We start from the raw sequence: 25770 nt of genomic DNA on the forward strand, positions 1-25770 counted from the left end.
TTAACACAGGGGCCCCCAGTCAGAAAGTTACACTTGGTATCATCTTATACAAACAGCCCTATACGGAAACTGCTGTTTAACAGGTAGAGAAACTGAGGCACCCAGCACTCAGGCCATGCACCCTGTAGTGTCAGGGTGAAATCAGGTTCTAGAATTTAAGTGCTTCACTGAGCCAGGTTGCCATTTACAACCAAGTACATTTGAGGGAATAACATCTTATTTCCAAGAAGCCCAAATGCTAGATTCCCCCAGGGCAGGGCAGATCTGATTCAGCCAAAATTCTCACCAGATCTGGGACAAAACAAGGCAAAAATAACAGCAATGTTAAAACAGTGACCATCTTCGTTTAGTGGCCATCTAGCATGAATCGGATGCTTTATGTTCTTATATAGTGCTCATATAATTTGTTTTGTAAAGAAGGGTATGGGGGCTGGAGGGACTGAGTAATACTCCCAATTTCCTACTACCAGAGGCTACCAGAGGGTAGGTCCAGAGATATGCAGATCAAGGGCTTTCTGCTCAAAAACTGATGGCTCTTTTCATCATTTTTAATATTTATTATGGGGGGAGGGTGCATGCCATGGTGCATGTGTGGAATTAGAGGGAAACTTGCAGATGTTGCTTCTCTCTTTCCACCATATGGGTCTCAGGGGTTAAACTCAGGGCACCAGCCGCAGTGGCAAGTGACTTTGCACACTGAACCATGCTGCCAATCAATGGTTGCTTATACATATTCATTTCTGCCCTCAAAGGGCCTTTTGTTCTCGCTAAGAATTCCACATGTGCAACTGCCCTTCTTGGGGCCTTTGGACACGGAGCCTCATCGGTTCCGTGGAAAGGGGACTTGAGCCCTCCAAATACTCCTGGCAAACCTATTCCAATATAAACTTGCCCGCTGCAGCATATCTGTAATTCACCTTTGCTGACACTTGGGTATCTTTAGGAAAACAAAAGCATTAACTTTGTGCTCTATTTGGACAAAAATGATTCTTCTTTCATGTGTGTGTATATGTATGTGTCTGCATGTGCATGCGTGTGTACATGTAGAGGGGCAGAGGACAATGTTGGGTATCTTCCCCATGCTCTTCCTTCCTTCCTTCCTTCCTTCCTTCCTTCCTTCCTTCCTTCCTTCCTTCCTTCCTTCCTTCCTTCTTTCCTCTCTCTTTTCTTTCTTCTTTCTTTCTTTCTTTCTTTCTTTCTTTCTTTCTTTCTTTCTTCCTTCCTTCCTTCCTCTCTCTCTCTTTATTTCCTTCCTTCTTGCCTCCCTCCCTCTCTCCCTTCCTTCCTTCTTTTTCTCTTTCTTTCTTTGAGACAGGGTCTCTTTGTGTAGCCTTGGCTGGCCTGAACTCTCTATGTAGACCAGGCTGGCCTCAAGCTCACAGAGCTCCACCTGCCTCTGCCTTGTGAGTGCTGATATCAAAGGCAGATACCACTACACCCAGCTTCCCTGAACCCGGAGTGGAACAATTAGGCTAGATTGGCTGGTCGGCAAGCCCCCGTCTGTCTCTCCTTCCCCAGGGTTGGGATTACAGGTATGTGTTACCATGCCTGGGTTTTTTAATGTGGGTACTGAGAATTGGTCACACACAGCACATACACTGAGTCATCTCCCTAACTCCCCAATATGATTTTTTTTTTATTTTACATTTTGTAATTTATGCTTTCCTATTGTAAACCGCTTCCACTCTGGGCCTGAGCTCTTCCTGGCTGGCTATCTATACTCTTGGGGACCCCAGACCCTCTACCTTCCTGGAAAAAGTATAGGTTTGATTCAAATATCAATTTTATGTTTTCTAGTCATTTCTATTCAATCTCTCCAAGCCACAGTCAAAATGTGAATTCTAGATAATGGTGCCTCGCAGGGTGAGCTGAGACAGTAAGGTAAAGGTCAAGTGAGCCCTGCCTATGAAATTCATCTCCATGAAATCCCTAGTCAGCCTGTATTGTGCTCTTCAGAGCCCAAGCAGGGTCAGCTATACCCCGTATTGTTAGAGTAGGCCAGCTTGTAGTAAGTGTTTCGAACTTGTCAGGTCCTGCCCTAATGTGCAGTTCCTAGAGAAGACGAGGTGACCCCTGCTGGCTAATTTTCCATCCTTCTCTCCGTTATAATCCCAATCATAGTACTGTAATTCTGTTTCTTTCCTACTCAACTTTTAGTTCCGGGGCCAAGGTTGAGCTTCATTCACTGCCATAGGACAAAGGCCTGCACACAGTGGCCCTCCATGCATACTGCTTCTTCCATTTAAGCTATTTCCTGCTGAAATACAAAGATGTTGAACCCCACAGCATTTAATGAAGTATTAGAGAGTGGGCTTACTCATCGCTACACCTACACCAGCAACTGGCATTCTGCAACCAGCTACCCAGAAGCACTTCCTTGTACCCCAAACTTAACCACCCTTCCCTCCCCCGGGACCCACTTCCTTGGCATCCACAGTCTTTGCTTCTCTAGCTTTAGCTCTTGTGTCTGTAATAGTATAACAGAATCGACCACTAAAAGACTTATTGTTTCCCAAGTCTTTGAAATCTAAGGATTCCTCCTTCGCTACTTTATCCCCCAACAATTCACCTGGAGAAGACGGTATGTGTGAAAAACTTGCAGATGTTGCTTCTCTCTTTCCACCATATGGGTCTCAGGGGTTAAACTCAGGGCACCAGCCTCAGTGGCAAGTGACTTTGCACACTGAACCATGCTGCCAATCAATGGTTGCTTATACATATTCTGAGCACGTGAAAAACAGAATTTCTGATTCTGGATTCTGTTATTTGCACACTCATGTGTAGGTTAAAGTGTTCTTCTGTCCCTGTTTTCCCTGTAATTAGCCAACAGGATCCAAGTACACCCTGGTCATAATTTGGCACCAAATTCAGAAATAGCTATTTTCACCCGAATTTCTTTTGGTGGAAATTGTATTTTAGGACCACAACTACATACTTAGAAAAAAGAATACTGTGGCTCTAGGAACCACTATATACTCTCGTTCTCACTAGAGCAGTGTTTCATATGGAGAAGCTCCAGGAACTCAGCATTAAGACTGTGCTTATTCTGTCTATAGTCATCCATCTAGTGTCTATCACCCATCTGTCTGTCTGTCTGTCTATCTATCTATCTATCTACCTACCTATCCATCCACATACATACATACATATAGACATACACACATGCATACATATATCTTACAGGTGAGCAAACAGGCTCACAGAGATGAAAAGACTCACCCAAGTTCACTCTGGTAATATACGACAGAAATGAGCTGATCTGAGAGGTTGTAGAGTCTGTGGGCCTTAATGAATATTTGCCTCTATAATACAGTTTTATTTTAAAGCTTATCTTGCTCAGGACTTACTCATGAGTGGGTGACTGAAAAAGTGTGGGACTCAATGGGCAGTGTGTAAACACAACATAGTTCTGCATTTGGCTCCCACTTCTATTGGATTCCCAGCATGATACATTTTTTTTTATTTTGCTAGACATGAAAAAGACATATTTTTAGCATTTCAGAATAAGCCTGAAGGCATATTTTTACTGGTGGCTTATGAGACTCATTTTATTCCTTTGCTTAGAGATAGAAAAGAACCATGGTTGGTTATCAGAAGATTCTTCAAGCAATTCAAGTCCCAAATCACATTTATGTTCCAACTGTGGGCTCACTTTTTGAGTCCAGATAATAGATAAGAGTTTATCTTTGCTTTGTGTTCAAATAGCTATAACTTCATTTGCCCCCCCCCCCACCCCCGTGTTTATGACAGTAATAAAACCTCTGACAAGGTGGCAGTTCATGGGCGTCTGTGTAGCTTTTTTAACAGGAAAGGACAGAGGCTGATGGGAAGGTCTCGGTTTCCAGGACAACCTATAGAAGGATGTGGGCTGCTCAACATCCAATATTGCATACAATGCCGAGGAGACAGAGGCTAGGATCTCCTCCTGGAGGAGGCTGGCCCACATGGACCTATGGAGTCAAGTACAGAGATGCTTCTAGCACTGCCCTCTGCCTACTGGAGTCAGGAGAGAAGCAGAACAAGTGATACTTCGTCCTCACTAGTGGGAAGGCACAGAGGACAGATGTGGCTCTTTCTTTAACTTAGACTAGTAGGAGGAAATTACTGGGAAGCCTCCATGGGGCTGTCTCAGAAACCAGTATGGAAAAGCCAGTGGCCCACATACCTGGAGGCTACTGACGGGGGATTCAAAGAAATTCCCAAATAAAGATGCAACACTGCTGAGGCTCTGTGGACACTCTCAGCTCATGTGTTCTTCCTATAGTTTCCCCTTCGTGTTTAGTTCATGTCTGGAACCACCAAGCTTGTTGCGCTCATCACTGACTCACACCCAGGACCTACACACACTATCTGAATAAGCAGCCATTCTGAGTCCAGAGGGACAAATGATGCCCAGTCCACCCTTGGCAGTACTGCAGCCCTCTCAGAGCCCTAGCAGGGGTCCACATCCAGACAAGGCCAATGCCACGGCCTGCAGCTCTGAGAGCAGTGTACTCTGCCCTCTTGGGCATTCTCCATATCCTCACACTCACCTCATTAGTGTTCTTGCCTATTCTCTCAAACCCAACCCTCAGGATTTTCTGTCTAGGTGCTCTGAAATTCTGTTTCATGGTAACTAAGCAACCCTATATTCTTAAGTAGTGTGTTTGATGTAGGCCAGGGTTTGAGGATGTTGTCTGAGAGCTTGACTTCTGTCTTAATAGTGGCCCACACCCATGAACAATGACTTTCAACTGCCAGCGCCTTGGCCTTTCTTTCTGTCAGCTTTAAGAAATCTGCAGTCTTCCAAGCTTAGACTTTTTTTGCCTGCATAGTCTTTTCATCTTCCAGTGTCTAACTACGAGCAGGCTTTCTTTCCTATGCATCTTTATCATATCACAGCATACTTATGACGGACATTCTAACACTTCACAGAAAATGTGACTACCTTGGATCATTATAACTTAGTTAACACTGCCGTCGTGATCCCGTTCACTACACTTTCCTCCATTGCACGCCATGCACTTCACTGCCAGAACCGTTACACCTGCAGCTAAGCGTGTAGAGAAGCTGAGAAGGAGACTGAGTCCTTACACACCCACCATTTACACACTCACCATTTCCAGAGCACTTCCTTCCTTCCCAACAGGCAATTCTGTTGGAATCTCACTTCCTTTTTACTAGGACTTTCCTGGCCATTCCTTTTGTTTTTTGATATCCGAAATGTTCAGTAAAATTTTGCTTGTTATTTCATGTTGCTTGTTTTCCTGCATGGGACATTTTTTTTTCTGAGTATTTTCAAAATAGGCACTCTTATTTTTGGTATTCAACAGGTTGTAGACAATATGATTAGATTTGTTTCCTTTGTATCGTTAAGCCTGGAGCTTGCTGATCTCCTCTAATCTTTAAAATGATGTTTGCAACAAGTTTGAAAAAATTTATACCATCACTGCCTGGCATACCTCTTTCAGGTCACCTGTAAACTCACCTGTTTAATTTAGATATTGAATTCTCCACCTGGGCTTTCTAAGTTTACTTGTAGCTGGTATTTCTCCATTCATCTGTTCAATTCATTGACTATGACAACCTCTACTTTAAGATGTCGCTCTGGATCTTCATTTGCATTTTGTTGTTAGTTCATGTATCTAACAAATTTTGTTACACTGAACCCCGGGTCGATACTGTGGCTTCTGTTGTCATTCTGGGCCATTGCTGACTTTAGTTAAACGACTAGCTGACCCCCTAGCCCTTGCAGATGTTCGCCTTTATGTTTCATTGAGGATTGTTTGTTTGTTGTTTTTGTTTACCCTTAGGCCTCGGGCCAGCCCTTCAACCCTGGCACACGCTCATTAATCTCCACGAGTGCCTCTTCTGGCATTTCACTGGAAAACCCCAGATGTTCCCTCAGCTTTTCATACTTAGAAAAATTCCAAACTGTGGCTCCTTTGCAGTGCCCAGTGGCTTTGATGTCTGTGCTGGTTTTCTGAGTTCCTGGTGTTGCTGTTCCCAGGCTCTGCGGCTTCCCCTGTGCCACAGTTCACAGTGTGCTTGACAATTTGAAGGCTTCTCGGAGACCCCGTGTTCAGGTTTTCAGTCCCCTTCCTGCCTCCCCATCATTTCCGGTATGTGCCCTTTCTGTTTCTAACGACCCTGGCATTTCTCAACGCCTTAGCATTTCAAGTTGAGGGAGCACGGCCGGCTGTCTCTCTCTCCTCCCTTCCTTCCTCCACCCCTCGCTTTCTTCTTTCGTTTTTTTTCCAATTATTATTAATATATAATAGCTTCACTAAATATGATTATACTTCCACATATTCACTCATTGTAAGCATGCAAGTCAAGGGTTTTTAATAAATTCATACTGCCAGGCAATCATCATCTAATCCAGTTTTAGCACATCAGCATCCTACAATAAAATTGCCTGTTTTCACCCTGAGCCCAGCCCTAGGCAGCACAGGCCTGTTTTCTGCATCTATGGAATTGCCTTTATGGGAGTTTCCTATACACGAAGTCATGCAGTATGTCTGCTCTGTATTTTTGTCTTTTCAGTTATTTATCTTAAAAAAAATTCTGAATACCATTCAGAGAATGAATATTAAAAGGTTTGGTGGATTTGGGTCTCAGTGAAGGCTTTTTCTTCAGTGTCCCTTGGATGATATACATGTAGCCAAACTGGTACTTGTACATCTCTTCAGGAACCACAGTGTAGATCAGATTATGCCATACAGCTAAGCTGGAAAATTAACATACATTTACTCTGAACACATATTTAGGTTAGACACTGAGTTAAAGATGAGGGGATCAGATATCCCGGGTAGTGAGGGAACTGAACCAGTGAACAAGCCAGTGCAGTAAAATGCAGGGGAAGCTGCAATGAGTCTTTGTAATCTCTCTCCCCAATGGATGTCAAGTCAGTTCTCTATTGTGGAGGGAGTCAGGGATCCACCAGGGATTGTGGCCCATGAGTTCAGGATTGACAGATGAACCAGGAACATGGCTTGTCACATAGCAGGGATGACTTGCTTCCATGACACATTGTTTTTCATCTTCTAAGCGAGGCAGACAGGTTCACAATAGTGCTGTCCAGTCTGCCTGTGCTATTGGCAATGGCGTGTCAACAAACAATTTCTGTGGCTTTCTGCTTAGATCAACAAATGAAGACATATGGTGAAGGTTTGGCACTGCCAAGCTACATAAATCTCAACAAAATAAAAGCATAATGGTAAGCAACATGAAGCTTTATAGAATGGTGGGCTTGGTCTAACACTTCAGTCAAATTATATCCATTCCAAGAGCCTCAGCAGCAGAACTCATCAAATAGGCAAGTTTGGACTACAGAAGTAACTGTGTAGATTACACCTAATGCTTATAAATCAGGAGCTCTGGAGTGTGATACAATAGCATCTAGCGAATTCTAGTTTCCTTTCTATTTCTTAAAGGTAGTGTGTTAGTATGTAATAGTTTGTCATTCATGCCTCCAAGGCCACAAAGAGTCAAGGCAATCATAAGGCTTGCTTGTCTTTTGATTCCCATTTCTGTTGCCTCAAGAAAGTTACCATCTTCCAAGAAACCAAGGGATGCAGTTGCTGCTTCATAATGAGGCCTTGCTTCCTTCTAAATATGCACTGATTGTCAAGGTGATGGAGGAGGTTCATTATTTAGAGGCATAATTAAAGGGCACTTCCTTTAGCTAAACTAATGAGCAGTAAGTGCCGCAATATTTGCATGTTTAGACATTAAGGATGGAAACAGATGACTCGGAGGAGATTAGGAGGAAGCAGGGAAGGTAGAACAAATTAATCTCACCACTGGGCCTCCAGGGTTATTGCTTTTCAAGACTTCCTCAAAGGAGAGGTCTTCTCTGGGAAGTTGCTCTACTGTCTTCTCTTGTTTCATGGCAGGAATGACTGCCTCATTACTATTCCTTAGAAGTAAGGTCATCGTGGTGGTTTGAATGAGAATGTCTCCCACTCACAGATGCCTGAATCCTTGGTCCCCAGTTGGCACTGCCATTTGGGTGGCTTTAGTATGCGTGGCCTTCCTGGAGGAAGTAGAGCACTGGGGATGGGCTTTGAGGTTTCAAAAGCCTCACTCCATTCCCAGTGCACTTTCTCTGCTTCTTGCTTATGGTTCAAGATGTGAGGGGCTTCTGTCCTCAACTTCCTGTCCCTGCCGCCGGCCATTCCTTCTGCCATCATGCACTCCAACCCTCTCGAACCACAAGTCTAAATAAACCCTTTCTTCTTTAAGTTGTCTTGGCCACAGTGTTATATCACAGCAATAGAAAAGTACCCAATACAGTGATCTCTGCTTCAAAAAATGCTAATGGGTAATTCTTACTTGATCGATCTAGAAACCTGTTTCCGGGTAGACTTTTGTGCCTTGTTCTAAATGCTTGGGGCCATCATGGATATTGGCTTATTCTTGTTAGCTTGTATATTCATGAAGATGATAAATGTTCTTGTGTCAAGAAGAGTGACTTTTTTTTGAACCAAATCCAACATCCCCTCATGATAAAAGTCCTAGGATTTAAGGGGTTCTATCTCAACACAATAAAGGCAATATACAACAACCCCAAAGCTTAAACCATGTTAAATGGAGAAAAACTAAATGTCCACTAAAATCAGGAATGTCCACCTTTCCCCTCATATTCAATACAGTGCTTGGAATCTTAGCTGGAGCAATAAGGGGAGATGAAAAGGATGCAAAAATGGGAGGGGGTGTCAAATTATCCTTCTTTTCAAATGGTATGATTCTATACATAAAAGACCCTAAAGACTCCACCTGAAAACTCCTACAGCTGGGAAACCTATTCAGCAAAGTAGTAGGATACAAAATTAACACAGAAAAAACTGATCTTTCTATACACCAATGACAAACATACCAAGAAAGAAGAAAGGAAGAAAGAAAGAAAGAAAGAAAGAAAGGAAGGAAGAAAGGAAGGAAGAAAACAATCCCATTCACAATAGTCTCAAAAAAATCTTACCAAGGAAATGGAAGCTTACAGTGAAAGTTCAAGGCACTGAAGCAAGAAATAGAAGTTGCCAGAAAAGACACGGAAAGACATCCCCCCCCCCCCGGCCTATGGATCTACCAGTAGAATTAATATTGTGAAAATGGTCATCCTACCCAAAGCAATTGACAGGCTCAATGCAATCCTCATCAAAATTCCATGAAATTCTTCACAGACTCTGGAAAAACTTTTTTAAAAATTCATGTGGAAACACAGCACACACACACACACACACACACACACACACACACACACACACACACACACATGCACACACAAAACAAAACAAAAGACAAAACAAACAAAAATAAAAACCAGAAAAAATCAGGATAGCCAAAGCAGTCCTGAACAATAAAAACAATGATCCCTGATTTGAAGTTATACTACACAGCCACAGTAAGAAAACATTACAATATGGCATTAACAGACACACTGAAAAAGATGATAGAACTGAGGATCCATATGTAAGCCCACACTTTTATAGTCATCTGATGTTTGACAGAGTCCAGCCAGATTTATTGAAGAAAAGACAGCAGCTTCAACAAATGATTCTGGCCAATCTAGATAGCTACTAGATCCTTCACTCTCACTTCGCACAAAACTCAACTCTGAATGGATCAACAACCTCAACGTAAGATATGATACTCTGACTCTGATAGAGGAGAAGTAGGGGAAATACTTCAATTTATAGACATAAGAAAACATTTTCTAAATAGATCCCTAGTAACATGGGCGTTAAGACCAGCAATTGATACACAGGACCACATGAAGCTAAAAAGCTTCTCTGTACTGCAAAGGGAGCCATCATTCAAGTGAAGAGTAGGTCTATGAAATGGAAAGGTTTTTTTGTTTTACTAGCTGTACATCTGACAGAGGGTTAGCATCTAGATTATACAAAGAACTCAATAAGGTAAACACCAAAACAAACAAAAAAACAAAAACCACTCCGTTTTAAATTGTAACTAAGTAGAAAGTCTCAAAAAAAAAAAAAAGAAATAAAAATGTCTGAGAAATATTTTCTTAAATGTTAAACATCTTTATCCATTGGGAAATGCAAATTAAACTACTTTGAGATTTCATCTTACTCTGGTAAGAATGGCTAAGTTTTTTTTTTTAAATGACAACAAATACACTTATTCACTGTTAGTAGGAGTGGAAATTGGCACAATCACTATGGAAACCAGTGTGGAAGTTCTTCAAAAAAACAGGGAGAGGTAGATCTACCATATGATCCCACTATACCATTCCTGGGCATATCCCCAGAGGACTTTATATCTTACTCTGAAGACAGTTGCTCATCCATGGTCATAGCTGCATTATTCAAAATAGATTTTAAAAAATGGAAATGGCCTAGATGACCATCAACTGATAAATAGATGAAAATGTGGTTCTCACATATTATTCAGCTGCAAAGAAAAATGGATCTGTGAAATTTGCAGGCAAATGATTAGAGCTGGAAACTACCAGTCTGCTGAGGCAATCCAGACTCAGAAAGACAAATGCGATACATCCTCTCTCATATACAGATGCTAGCTTTGAATCTTTAAATATGCATGTTTAAATTTGAGTACCCATAAAGTCAGGAAAATGGCAAGGGTCCATGGGCGGGGGAAAGGGAGGGAGGAGGAGATTTCAAAGTAAATAGACAGAATGAAAATTGCTACGAATATGAAATTGCTAAGAATAAGAAAAGGGGAGTAATGGAATAGGAAGGCTTAAGGCTTATGGGAGATGATAATATTAAGATCACAAAAAAATAAAAATTGCCATATTGAACCCCACTACTGTAGAAGCTTTCTCAGATATATAAGATATATAAAAGAAGTTAAATTATCCTATAATGGAGAGACAATACATCTCCTGAGTACCATGGGTTAGCAAATGAAAAGTTTAGTGCCATGTATGGGTTGTCTCTCTTTGAGCTGCTCATTAGTGGGATTCCACAGACAACTCCTCCCCCCAAAATTACAGGCTGTTGCAATTGCTCTTGGATACCTTCCAGAACTTGATGGTAAGACCTATTGGAGATGATACCACATACTTGAGTCCTAGGACATGGAGAAGTCCAGCTGGCACCAAGCTGGAGGCTTCGTCCCTACTTAGTTTTCACACTGCTGGAAGGTGGGATACACACTACTGGGAGAAAAAAGGAATCGACAGACTTACCCAGCTGTGAACTATGCAAGCTACAATAATGACTGGCCCGTCAGTGTATGCACATTGGTGCAACAGTGTCATGAATGTTATGGGAGTGACCAACGACTTTATGATTGGGTTTAAGGCTTGTTCCACAACATGGAACTCATTCCTCATACCATTAACTGGGCCAAAAAATTTTGGCTGGATAGGTTATAAACCTTAGGGCAAAACCTAGTAGCATTATTATGGTAAATGGACAAAGCATTAAACTGCCCCCCAAGTTCTTTTTTTTTTGTTTTGTTTTTTTGTTTTTGTTTTTCAAGACAGGGTTTCTCTGTGTAGCTTTGGTGCCTGTCCTGAAACTTGCTCTGTAGCCCAGGTTGGCCTCGAACTCACAGAAATCCGCCTGGCTCTGCCTCCCGAGTGCTGGGATTAAAGGCATGTGCCACTACCTTCCAGCTTCCAACTTCTCATTTTTATAACCATACATTAGTGAATCTTTTAGCCTGCATCAGAGAATCTGTTTTTACAGTGAATGTCCATAATGCAGAGACCCACAACTGGTTTACATGCAGAGAATTAGAGACTATAAAGGGCTCTAAGTGGGAAACTCCTCTTCTCAAGACTCAGGGATCATCATGGGAGCAAGAATAGAAAGAATTCATAAAAGCCAGGGGTACTGGGAATTCCTAAGCAAAACAGTATTCTCTGGCCATGACAGGGCTGTTGTGCACACGAACCCAAAGTGATTGGGACTGCATTCATGAGACTTCATGAGATCAAGACAGCTCAGCATATGGGAGAGAAGCCTCTGAGGAGCTACTGGAAAGTTATGAGTGTTGTGGGAAGGAAAGTTAGTTTTCTTCAGGCATTCAGACCCCGAGAGGCTACCCATGCCCCAGTAATGGTCCTACCCCCATAGACATACAGGAAGAACTGATTCTACTCAGTTGGTTTAAAAAAATGCATGAAGTTGGGACAGGAAAATAGTGGAGGGAATAAGGGAGAATTTGAAGAGGAGGGAACAGTGGGGTAGATCTGACCAAAATACATTATATGCATAGATGAAATTCTTAAACACAGCAGCAAGGATTCCTGTGACCTTCAGAACTAGACCGAACCACCCTCGAGCGCACGCCCCCAGGGTCAATGTATTACATAGTTAATATGCAGCCCTGACACACTACAACAACCAATCACATTTTAAAATGATGCCTTTTATCCTCTTGGGGTATGGGCATTTTAAGGTCATGTTCAAGGCTCTTCTATCTGTCAGGTAAGAACTGTGGACGCTCCTTGCTATGTCTTGTTCTTCATCCCTAACTTGGGCACTATGCCTAAATTTTGTATAGTTAAAGATTTTGTAGAGTTAAAAGAAAGTGCCTATTCTGAAATAAGAGCCAATGTAATGGTGATTCCAAGGCTCCTCAATGCACAGGGATGTCTTACTGATCAATGGCCTCACCTCTCCTAAGGAAGGGGATTATCATTAGAACTGGCCATTTTACGGTAAGATTCGACTATGCTAATTTCTTGTCTTTTCAGAGAGTGGAAAATATTAGTCACACAACTAAAGCAAACATTTGGTTTCTATGCCAAGGCATCAGCTCCCTTCTTTCCCACTGGCACTGATGCCTGGAAGAAACTGGAAAGGCAGGAGCAGGACTCAGCCAAGTTACCCCTGTCAGGACCACCTGAGGCTCTGGCAGCTTAAGTCGTTATCCGAAGGGGTATTTCATTTACTGAACATCTTTAACTGTGTTGACACTGTTTCTCATTCAGCAATAAAATGATATTCTTTTTAATGTTGCTTTATCACCTTCTTTTTCACACTGCTTTTAAATATGTATTAAGGGCTGTCTGTTGAAAACACACAGTCATTGCCTCTGGGCAGAGAGACAGGCTAAAACACAAATAATGATTTCCTAGGAGTGAGAAGCTTTGTTGAGCAGGTGCTACTCTGAGGAGGGCGGGGTCTGCCACCCAGGAGCAGCAGCATGTAGACCAGTTAGCAGCACTTGAGTGGTGTAGGAAGGCGACTGTCCAGCTCTAGACTCCAACAGGCAGACAGAATGAGAGGCGCTGGGGCTGCAGTAGGAGAGAAGGGAGCCTTGCTCCCCTGGGCTCCACACTCCGCAGCCTGACCCATGCTTTGGCATGGGATCTTCTGAAGGAAATGAAAGAAAATCTTTTGAGTAATGAGAGAAATCCGAGAAAGCCGGTTGCAACCGGGTCTTGAAGTAAATGGCTCAGGTGGGACTGACCGATAAGTAGAAACTCTCGGTGATGAGATGGTGTCCCCAGGAGACACTGATGGGATTATCAACTCCGGGGCTTTTCCTTTGGCTAGGTATGTGGGTGCTATCGTACCTAGTGCTGCTGAGCAATGCTTCACTGACGCCTTCTGCTTGCTGTCTGCGTTGGTCTTCTGTTGATGTCCTTTAGTCTTGGCAGCACCTCCCCACCAAAGTCTCTCCATAATCATAGTTGTCTCTTCCTGCTAACTGCCCACCTGTGACCTGGCACTTCATTGGTGCCATGAGGCACCTCCAGTAGAGGCTGGATGTCACTAGCACAATGACTCTGGGTTATAAGAAAGAGCCAGTGAGGAGACTGAGTCAGGAAAGGAGGAGAATCCAGTTAAATGAACATGGCTGATGTCAGTATTGTAGACTGTGATGATTTCTTCCTCTGGGTCCTCTGAGAAAGTTCAGGGCACTTCTTACAATTACTTCCTACCTCAGGGCAAGGTGATCTTTCCTTGCTTGGAGGTAAAAGGGATTCCATGACAGTAACACTGCCCCCCTTCCTAGGTTGTAGCAAAGTGGGCTGGTATTGCCATGGAGGAAGCCCTGAGATGCAGATTTAAAGGCACAGTGGTGTGTGCATTTCTCTACTTTGGGGAAGCACCAGTGATATCCAGAGAATTTGCGTGAGCCAGTGTTCTGTTTTGGGGGAAAAAGGACCCCTAAGAGAGACAACTTAAAGGAGAAACTATTTATTTGAGTTAATGGTTTCTAGGGTTTCAGTTTAAGGGGGTTGGATCTATGGTTTTGGGCTTGAAGGGAGACAGAATACGACAGTTGTGGCAGTTTAAGGCGGAGAAGGCTATCCACCTCATGGTGGCCATGAAGCAGAAGGACAGAGAAGAAGGGTCCAGGAACAAGATGTACACTTCAGAGGCCAACCCCAGGGACATACTTCCTCCAATCAGGCCCCACCTCCTGACAGTCCATTAGGCCATGAGTTCAATGGATTATAGTCCATTGATGAAATTAGAACCCCCACAATGCAATCAGGTCTCAAAAGGCTCATCAACTAGAAACCAAGCCTTCCACACACGAGTTTTTGGGGAACAGTTTCAGATTTAAATCAGCACAGTGTCAGTTCATATTAGCTTGATCAACTTTAAGCTGGGGAAAAGCTCTGTCAAGAGAAAGAGGATTTTTCTGAGTCTAGCATTTCCAGACCCAAACATAGCATGCATGCTTTCTTCTGATGAAGTCAGGATCTTTTCCTTTTCTGCTTGCTGGTCCCTTAGGTTAAAGTATAATACATCTCAGAGAGGAAGGGCAGCCCTGCATCTGTCCCCCTTGTACAGTCCCATCTGGAGGCTAGAGAGGAACCATGCTGGGTAGCAAGCCAGGCATAAGCAGTGAAGGGGGTCATTGTTAGGCAGCTTCCTCCTCCCTCTGTCCTAGCACCTTTCTTGAAGAAGAGGGGCTCAGGAGACCTATGGCTGAGGCATCACACTGGTATGCAGAGGACTCTATAGGCCTGTTGTGAAAACATGGCTCAGGGTCACCTCAGTAAGATGCAAGGAGATGGGACATGGCTTGATTTATGATTCCAAGACCTCCCCGAGGCTCACAGTGATGTATTAGTTTCCTTTTGCTGCTATAACAAATCACCTCTAACTTTGTGGCTTAAAACAACATAGATTTATGATCTTATAGTTTTGGAGGTCAGAGGATGAATAAGTTTCAGTAGACTAAAATCATGTGTCAGCATGACCACATCCCCTCTGGGGGCTCTAGGGGGGAAAGTTTTTCCACTTTGTAAAGGTTGCCAAATTCCTTGACTCATGGCCTCCCATACTCTAGTGCATCATGTTGGCCCTCTCCTTCCATCTTTACATTTTCGGGCACTCCTTCTGCTGCCTCCCTGTCATTTAACCTCTTGTCGTTACACTGGTCCCATAGAAACAACCCAGAGCAGTCTATGCATCTCAAGATCTTTAACTGCTCCCAGATACACACAACCTTTTGCCATGTAAGGGAATACACCCACATGGGGTAGGCGTCAGAAGATGAACGCCTTTGAGGGCCATTTTTATGGCTGCTTCAGGTACTCAAGTAAGGAGGCATGACACAGAGGAAATCAGGGGAGCTGTGCAGCAGGGACCAATGGCATGATGAAAGGTTGCTGCCAGGCGAATTTAAGACGAAGGAAACTTGGCTCAGCAATGGACTGCATGCCACCATCTCTCGAAGACAACAGAGCAAATGGAGTAAACATGCCTCTCACTGCTTTTCCAGAGACTAGATCACCCAGTACCTGCAGTGCTGACCCGAGAGGAAGGAGTATGCCTTGAGGATCTGAGGACCATTCTCTGCCAACACCATGAAGTCATGCAGCCACCTCTCCCCCAAGAACTAGAAGATCTGTTGGAGATGGAAAGAGCCTGGGGAGGGGTGGGTTCTGAGAAGATCAGGGGCTAGTTCATGTTCCTACATATAGAGAATTAAAATATCTAGTTCTCTTTGTATATGACAGTGAGGGTTGTTGCATTTGGAACCTTTTTGTGTACACATTACTGACTCAAAATAACCATGCAATTGGTCTCTTCAAAAAACCTCTTTTGGATTCTCCCTGCATGAGAAAACAGAGGTTCCATTCAGCCTTCCCTGTCTGCTTGGGATGCCTGCTCCCAGAGGAAGAGAGGCATCACTGAAGACAGCTTACAGGTAGAGATGCTCAGCAGGGCAGTGATACCACGTTAGAAGAGACAATGCCAGTGTGTCCAGGAGTGAGTCTTTAATAGCAGAATTAGAGTGCTGACAATGCCCAATTATTTTGCTCATTAAGATGACTGGTCCGAACTGGGCTGACCATTCTCTAATTAACTCCTTGGCACTGGCTATAATAATGATTGAACTAACCCATTTGACTCCCAGTGTGGCTGAATGGGCAAAGCAGGGAAACTGACTTTGTGTCGTTCTATCACTCCATCTCCAGGAATAAAGGATGTGGTCTTTCTTCATCTTCGTCTAGGAGCTTTCCTGTTCTATGTAAGAACAATGGACTTCATAGGCAAAGGCCTTGGCTCAAGACAAATGTGTGTAAATCCTGGTTGTGGAAAAATCCAGGCCTGTGACTGTCTCCTTTATGCAGAAAGATAAAGATCATTGTCAACACTAGTGGCCTGGATGAAGGGAGTCCATGTGCTCATAGCCCTCCCGTCTCAATGTGGCCTGGGAGTGTTGGCTACCATGCACAATTCCCTCTCCAGGGAGATGAGCTGTGGAGCTGGGAGAATGAGGAGCATTACAAGTAGAGGCTGGCACCCAGAGTAAAGCTCCTGTCACCCAAGCATGAGGTCCTGGGTTTGGATCCCTAGAATCCATGTGAAGCCAGAAATAGTAGAGCAAGTCTGAGATCCAAGCACTCCTATGGCATGATGGGAGGGAGAGACAGAAAAATCTCGGGAAGCTTGAGAGCCACCTAGCACGGCATAGAGGCAATAAGAGATGTTATCTCATGTGTCATGGTATGCATGCATCTGAATTCACAAAGATACAGAGATTTCTTTTTAGAAGAAGGACATAAGGATATCATAAGCTTCATTTATGAAGATCCAGAATCCCAAAGAGAATGGTTTTTTTTTGTTGTTGTTGTTTTAAATATCTAAAGTGCCTTCATTCATTAAACAAACTCTGCCTAGTGGCCAGAAGATAAAGGTATACTGCAGAATATTTGGTTGGGCCTCATGATATACATTTTTGAATGAGACCATATTAAACATTGGGATAGCTTACATGAAAACCTGATTTCCAGCTTCCAGACAACTGAAATAGATTTCGTGTGGCCTGGAGATGAATCTGTAATTCACCCAGCCAGGCCTCTGGCTTCACCTGGTTGGGCCTCTCTAAGCCTTCTGCCTCTCTCAGCAGTCCACAGTTTTTAGAGTCTGGGACTCCTGCAGGAGAATGCTGCCAGGGAACATTCACCGGCCATGAACCAGCAGATCAGTGAGCTTCCTCAGAGTGAGTCATACCCTGCTGACTCTGTCCCTGGTGCACAAGCAAGATGATGGCTAACCAAAGGAGAACGAATTTCTGCCTCTCGTGGGCTCTGTGTTCTTCATGGATACATTGTTTTCTCATACGAACTGGGACACCCGTGCTCTTTCTGATTCACCGAGGCTGTCACTCAATGTCACTCCAATGGGGAGTACCAGAGAATACTATTCTAATACCAACCAATGGGAAGACGATCAGAATTTATAACACTGAATCAACTATATCCAGATAATATTAAAGCCAAGAGGCCCGTGCATTGATAAACCTTACCTGTGTGTGCTGGGAGCTCTTGTCTGAGTTTGCACATGACTGGTTGCCTGGCTTGAGGGATTTGCATAAGTAGATCCTGAGTAAAAATCCTATTAAAATGACATTCTCCTTGCTGTTAGTGTCACTTTAGGGAGATGCCCTGGATTCTCAGAGGCATTTCCTAAGGCTGTCTGGTTACGTTTACAGGCGATTCATGCACCTTGGCAAAGATCTTCTGGGGTATGAGTGTATGAAAAAGGGGTAGAAACGTGATGTCTCTGGGGTCATGAGTAATGGCTTCACTCATGGCCATCCCTGGAGAGCTGTGTGGGAAACATCCTGTGCATTGTACCCTGGCTTCCATGCCATGGAGGAGCCAGTTGTTCAAATACACCTATCTGGAGTTAAGTCCTGGCATGGCTGTGAAGACAGGGACAGGGGAGAGTAGTCCCTGCCACTGGCCCCATGTACTGGTCTAGCCAGGGCTATATTTGCTTGAATGTAATGTGGTATATGTCATATCAGACTTTCCAAGTTTGCCCACCCATAACACCCATGGTCTTATATTGAATAATGGATACTTTGATTATGGCCTGTTGGACTGGGAGTGACATGACACAAAAATCTAATTGGACCTAATTCCTGCCTGCTCCACCATTCCTGAATTCTAACACTTGGGTCCCATTTGCTGTCTGTCATCTTGGATGCCTGGCTCTGCACGTAGACCTTTCCATTCCAATGTTCCTTCCGGAAGTTCCTTGGGCTCTTGTTCACAGGCCCACATCAGATAGCCCCACCTCCTGTCCCTACCAGGTACCCTGCTTTCCAACCACGCACTGACTGCATGAGACTTTCTGATCCATGATCATGGAAACTTCTGGATAGCAGAGGCTTCTAGTTCTGCACTGACCTTGGGAATGAAACACAGAGTAAGCTACTTAGGGCAGAAATCAAAAAGCCCCAGCAGGCATGAGAACCATAAGAGGCTTTGAGAATTTACCAGATAGGCCAGGAGTTTAATTGCATAAGACATGTTAGACCAGGTTGAATTCTTTTTGGCAAAGGCCAGCTATAGGTTCACTGGTGGTTAATCCAACTGGATCTTTGAAATAAGCTAACAGGATAACAAGATGAACACTGTTTAAGGACCAGAGAAGAAGAAAAAATGGCTCCGTGAAGTGAATCAAATGTTCATCATGAGAAGTTTTTAAAGAGATCTCTGGGTTTTTCTTCTCCCCATCCCTCTCTTTCTTCCCTCCTCCCTGGCCTCACTGTGTTTATCCCTCCACAACCCTTCACTGTTATGCAGACATTTTCTGGGCACCATTGAAGTACTCAGAGCTACACTGTCCACTGTAAAGCTGGGGATGAGTAAGTCACCACTGTACTCCCAGGAGCTCGGCACAAAGGGAGCTGACAGGAGGGATAACTGTATGATGGCAGTTATCATACAGATAACTGTATGATGGTAGAGAAGCTTCATCAGGTCTGTATGTTCTGGGCATCAAGTATTTCCATGCAAGAAACTTCTGGTAAGATTCCAGCATCACAGGGAGCTGAGCAAGGAGGAAGGTGGTTCTGTGGGCTGGCCTGTATACATCCCTGGGCTGCCAGCACATGTACTCTTGAGAGTTCCTGTTCCCCCCTCACTACAGCCTCCTTCCTTTACCTGGCAAACATCCTCGTGAGCTGGGGCATCTGATAGCAAGGACTCCTTCAACTTTCGGAAGATTCATTTCTTTAGTACAGAAGTGCTGCTGCACACTGAACTCTGTCCTTCCCAAACTGGCAGTCTGAAATTCTAAACCTTGGTATATTTGGAGATATGGCCTGAGGCAGGCAACCAATTTGAAATGAGGGAGTGAGAGTTGGGACTTCATATAACAAGGCTGGTTCCTTTTGAGAGGAGCAGGTATGAGAGAGTCATCTTTCTCTCTGGAACTGGGGACAAAATGGGTAAAAGTGGTTCTCTGCATCCAGGAAAACAGCTCTCCTTAGGACATGTATTGATAAACACTTTGACCTTACATTTCCCAGGCTTCTTGACCATGTGAGAGTACATTTTTCTCTCTTAAGCCATGCAGCCCAGGGTGCTTGGTGAAGGGAGCCTGAGTAGAGTTAGATGCAAACAAAGAGACCTTAAGTCAAGTTCATAGGTTTCCAGGACAACCACAAATATTTTGCATAATAGGCTTAATTCTTATCTATTAATTAATCGATTTTACATTTTAAATCAGCATGTTCACCACAGGAATAGCTTGAGAGAAAGAACAGGTGCTGGCCATGGCTTTCTGTGAGCCCTTGGTAAGTCACTAGGCCTGAAGTCTTCTGCCTGGAAATCCCCATGGAAAGCTCGCAGCAGAGCTGGGAATGGCCTCATCTATGCAGCCTGTCTGGGACAGAGCAGGCCAAAGGAAAAAAAAAAGGAACATCCATGGGAGCCAGGTAATTTAGAAAATGCTCAGTGACTCAGCCCCTCCTTAAATGTCTGGCTTTCAGAATTGCTACATTCACTATATATTTATCTACACAACCAGGATCCCTTCTTTGTCTATTTTTAATTTCCAACCCTGCAGCTTCATTTGCCTGTATCCTTGTTTCTCAATCCCATCTCAGAAAATGCCTTGGGGTATCTATAATTATCTCCACCAGTATGGCAATGTTCTTATTAAAGAACTCCTCACAATATGGAATTTATTTTAATTCACTTCAATTTGTATTATATATTTTAAAACATCCCATAAAAACCATCTGGCACGTCAGGACATAGCTGGGAGGTTGCTGAGAAATCATATAAACAATGTCAAGATTTTACCATTCCTCCAAGCCCCAGAATTCCTAACACAAAGAAATGCAGATGAACACATATGCTGTCTTTTCAATCTCCCAGGATGCAGCAGGGTAGCATTTTCTGAGATCAGGCCAGACAGTTGCCACTGGCTCCCCCCACTGTCCTTGCTTTTCTCACACTGCAGAGGTTCCATTAGAGGAAATTCCTGGGGCTGGGGAATCTGGGTTCCACAGAGCATACATGTGAGCATCTGTGAGAATGGAAGGGGCAGCAATCACTCCCATCTCAGTATGAGGAAGTTCTCGCTGAGGTCAGTCCCACTGGGAGCCAGGGGAGGGGGTTAGGAGAAGACGGGGAAGAGGCAGAGTAATAAGGAGACAGAAAACACAGGATTATGAAACGCTCGGTGGTAGAGAAGGGAGAAAATAGGTCTGTGGGCCACAGCACACACAGCTTCGGTAATGTTGGAGTGGAATGAAAACAAAGCAAGAGGTTGAGGTCTGAGGCATTGGGGACTATAAAATGGGCATCATTGACTGACATCTCATCCCTGCCTCTCAGCGTTCTCCCTTTTGCTGATTTAATACTGTTTTTAAAAAATAAAACCCCGCCCACTTTCACCTCTACAGGAAGGCCATATTAGTCATGCTTCCTCATTGTTAAGTGCCCTCCCCCTGAAAGGAGTACTCTCTGGTAGTCTCAGTGCTGTACAGCCCTCTGGAACACACACTTCAAAGCTCTGGACTCAACCCAGACACATGGTTTGTCATGGAGAAGTGTGATGTACCAGGCCCTGTGATCAAGCCATAAAGCACCAATGAGTCAGATTTTCCACTTCAGAAAAAAGCACACACTGCTAACAATGCTCCATGTTATTACTTCCTTCAAAGTCCTCAGGTCCCTGTTCTCAATCACCTGTCACCAAAAGCAAGTCATACTGTCGCCCAAAGGAGGAAGGAAAACATCAAAGGTGAGACTTGAGGCTTACTGACGCAAAGTCAGAGATCATCGGCTGGGCCTAGGGTCAGGACAAACATTGTCCCATGAGCTTAAGCAAGAGTAGGTGGAGCAGGTGCACAGGTGCTCAGGTCCTGTGTCATCTCAGCTGGCACATGTGGCCCTTTTCCCTCTTACTGGCTTTCATGGGAGCAGCTTCCATCCTGACTTAAGACGCTGTGTGCCTTCCTGAACTGACTTTCCCTAAACCAAGAAACCTAGCAGACCTGGAGAGAGCCTGCCCACTGCCACTGCCCCGAGAGCAAACCATTGGTCCCTGCAGAGGAGAGAGGAGAAGGCATGCCCTGAGAGCCTCACCTGGTCCAGCTTCCAGTGAAACTCTGCAGGACGGAAGGTGTCTGCCTGGTCGAAGTCCTTCCGCAGGAGGAAGACGAGGCGGCAGTTGTGAACATACAGGGCGTAGTGATGCCGGTTCATTTCTGAAAGGCAAAAATCGGGTCGGGGCATGAGAGAATCTCTGTCCGCTTCTACCCAAAGAGTCTTCCATTATGTTGCTAGGCACAGCTTAGAAGACAAAGAAATGGTCTCTCTCATTTTCTCATCTATAGTTGGTTTTGATGAATTTTCTAGAACATATTTGGGGGAAGACTTTGAAATGGAATAAGCCCTGGGAGGGCCCAGAGAAAAACTTCGGAGAAGCTATCTTGCCTTTAGACACTGGCCCAACCTCTACTCCATCAGATCCCAGTGAACAGTGATTATGTTGGCAAGCTCATGGTGTGGTACTTACAGAGGATTTCTGTCAATCACATCTGCTGTGGGATGTTGTTCTGTATGCTGTGAATATGTGTTGCTCTGATTAGTTGATAAGTTATAATTATAATTTTCCTTGGTTATGATAAAAGATAAATTAGATATGAAACTTTAGACTCACAAATATAGGATAGATAAAATATTTTTTTAAATTTTGCCAAATACAGATAGACTGGATATTGTAACTGTAATTCTTGCTTGATAACTGTTTTGTTATATGTAATTTTACTATGTTAAAGTTAAAATCTTCCTTTTTGATTAGACAGAAAAGGGCAAGAGCTGTGGGATGTTGTTCTGTGAATGTGTTGCTCTGATTGGTTGATAAATAAAACTCTGATTGGCCAGTAGCCAGGCAGGAAGTATAGGCAAGGTGAGCAGACAAGGAGAATTCTGGAAAGAGGAAGGATGAGTTAGGAGTCACTAGCCAGACACAGAGGAAGCAAGATAACAAGGCAGAACTGAGAAAAGGTACCAAGCCACGTGGCTAAACATAAATAAAAATTATGGGTTAAAATAAGTATAAGATCTAGTCAGTAATAAGCCTGAGCTAATAGCCAAGCAGTTATAATTAATATAAGCCTCTGTGTGCTTACTTGGGGGACACGAATGGGAGAGATTTGTCTCAACTGACCAGGACACAGAAAAACTTCCAGCTATACACATCAGCTTCTCTGGGCTCCTCCAGCATGGCTGGTTTCTCCTGGAGTTCTGGGATTTGTTTTATTTTGTCAGTCTTGACACAGTGACCACAGAACACATCTCTTTGTCTCCCTAATCTATGCTAAGAGGGGCTGCCTTGCTTTTAGCTGCTAGGAGGAGACAAATTGATTTTCCAGCATTAGACATAACTCTGTGGCTCTTCAAAGCGATGAATAATCCCTGCCTCCCCAGGCACAGCGATCAATCAATGGAACCTTTCCTTCCTCTGATATAAAAACTTCCTTACTGCTTAGGAAATCTTATGTCATGGTTTTAGCCATGACACTTAGAACCACAAGACACTACCAATTGGCAGGAGAGGAGCTATTCTGTACCAACACAGAGAAAGCACATTTTACTTGGCTGTAGAACACAGAGAAATTTACTAGGATGCATGTGTACTCTAAGTGGGTAAATGAGTACATGGGCCCTATATGGAGATGAACATAGCCTTTCATTAAGACTTTGGTTGAGAGCTGGAGAGATGGCTCAGTGGTTAAGAGCACTGGCTGCTCTTCTAGAGGACCTGGGTTCAATTCCTAGCACCCACATGGCAGCTCACAACTGTCTGTAACTATGGTTCCAGGCAATCCAACACTCTCACATAGATGTGGACAAAACATAAATGCATATAAAAGAAAATCTTAAAAAAAAGACTTTGGTGGAACTGTATCTTTGACGGTATTAGGAGTCATCTAGCTTCATAGTATCTCAGTTTCCTTACCTGAATTAGGGTAGGGATAGTAGACTAGCTTCTTGTACATCCTGCATAAACCTTGCTATGAAGTCAACATTGGCTTCATTTCTAGAGATGAGCCTTGATTGGCTCTGTCTAAATAGGCTCCTGCCACTCCCCCCAACACAGGAACTGGTTCAAGATGCCTGCCCAAGGTCAACAGAGAGGGCCATTCTCTTGGCCACATGGCCTCTGCTGAGAACTGGCAGGGAGGACTTGGTCCAGGCCAATGGTCAGTACTTTCCTAAGCAGTTCTGTGATAGGTGTCAGCAGAATGTGAACGTGAGGGATATTTTCTTGAGAGACATGCAGTATAAATCCAGAGGTCTATGGCAGCTGCAGCCTTATCTGCTAATCTGAAACTGGTACATGTGTAGACAGGGATCTGAGAAAATGCAGAGAAAAGGAGCCTGGACCTTGATCACACTTTACCTACAGAATGCGATGAAGCCATCAAAGACCTGGGAGTTTTCAGGTACACAAAATCTACATTCTCTGCTTTGGTTTTATTTTCAAGTTATCTGATATCATTTGATCTGGACTTCCCATCTCTGTAATGGATAGCATCTTAATTGCCACAATGAGGAAATGTGCATAAAGCATCTGCCTGAAACAGATGCTCAGTGGCTGTCAGTTATTATAAAGGCCATTACTGTGCCTTGGGACTACAGCAGCACTGACAGTCATGTCTGATGCTGTTTCTACTGAAGCATCAGCATTCTCTAGAACCCAACCCAAGCATGGCAGGAGGGAGGATGGGCGGTTGCTACATGTGCCCAGTTTTGGGGGGAACCACTCTTAGCCTCTGGGTTGACAAAACCCCTCTGGCTTGGTTATGGGTAGTCTACTAAATGCTTCTTGCCCCTTCATGATTATATAACTGATTTTCTGTGTTCCTATTAAGAACTGTTAGGAAAAGGAGGGAAGAAAGATTTTCTGCCTTTGTTAGTTTTATTTGGAATCAACTGGGGTGGAGGTGGACCAGGAAGACCAGAAGAACAGACCTCCTCTGCTAGAGCATCTTTCAGCTTAGGCCCTTTCTCCTTCCCTCTGCCTCACTGCTGCAGACTCCTGGATCAACACACAGGCTAAGGAGCACCTCCCAGTCAGCCAACAGGCAGCAGAGAGTGGCGGAGGGTCCCACCTCATCTTACAGTTGCAAGCCTTCTGAGCAGTTTTCTACTCACTCAGGGGCTGTGGGCACACCCTTGTGTTCCCATTGACTGGAGGGTCACTGTAGTCCTCCCTACGGGGCTGACACTCTGTCAGTGCTAGGTCAGGCTGGCCCTTTTGTCTTACAGTTCCCAGCAGGAAATGTCAAGCCCTGTCTGTATATGGCCACTTATTCTCTGTTTTCAGCTGAATTCAAAGTGAACAGGACGACGTCACCCCAGTAGGAAGAGATCTTAGCTGCAGGGGCAGATGTGTGGGCATGGAGACAGGGCAGGAGCTGGGGAGGGATTGTGAGTGGTAACAGGCAATAGCATCACTCACACAGGGCATGGGGAGACAAAGGCTAGCAAAGGCCTACGCATCCTCTGTGGCAGAAGTACTGTTATGTGCGGACCTAACGCTGCTTCCTTTGCTCTCAGATAGACCATTAACCTCATTTCACAGCCTCTCCGTAGCTGGGTGAGGACCCTGTGACAAAGTTCTGGAAAGTGGAAACTAATGGTCAGAGGTGAAACATGGAGCCTGCTGTCTTTGTCAATAAACCCTCTGTACTCAACACTGTTCTTCCTCTTGGATGGCTAAGTATAGCCAGACAAAACAATGCAAGGATTCTTGTCTCAGAATATCTGAGCCAAGCAGAGCTTTGTCCTCGATACCACCGCTGGACAAATGAATGAGGGGAGCCATGAGGGGAGCCATGAGGGGAGAGTGGTGGCCACTGAGAGCTTTACTGGCTGTAATGGTAATGGAGGCTTTCCTTCTCTCTCTCTTTCTTCCACACGGTTAGCCTTTGCTGACTAATCAATTCTACTATCCAACTATTATAGATGACTTTATAATGGACCAGCATTAGTCAGTTTTGTTTAGTTCACCAAACAGAAAGCAATGTAATACACATGAAGGCCAATTTCATAATTTGACT

The 25770-nt window shown here is 44.0% G+C and overlaps 1 protein-coding gene across 1 annotated transcript in view; it reads right to left on the reverse strand.

Annotated features, from left to right (window-relative positions):
* Positions 1-25770, reverse strand: part of Clstn2 (calsyntenin 2) — a 607199-nt gene that overhangs the window by 65560 nt on the left and 515869 nt on the right. Inside the window, exon 8 of the mRNA XM_052717670.1 lies at positions 21785-21906. Coding sequence (XP_052573630.1) covers positions 21785-21906 — 122 coding nt within the window. The remainder of the gene's footprint in view (positions 1-21784; positions 21907-25770) is intronic.

The sequence above is a fragment of the Peromyscus californicus genome, unplaced genomic scaffold (assembly GCF_007827085.1).
Source record: "Peromyscus californicus insignis strain IS unplaced genomic scaffold, ASM782708v3 Scaffold_11__1_contigs__length_118956290, whole genome shotgun sequence".
NCBI classification, from domain to species: domain Eukaryota; kingdom Metazoa; phylum Chordata; class Mammalia; order Rodentia; family Cricetidae; genus Peromyscus; species Peromyscus californicus.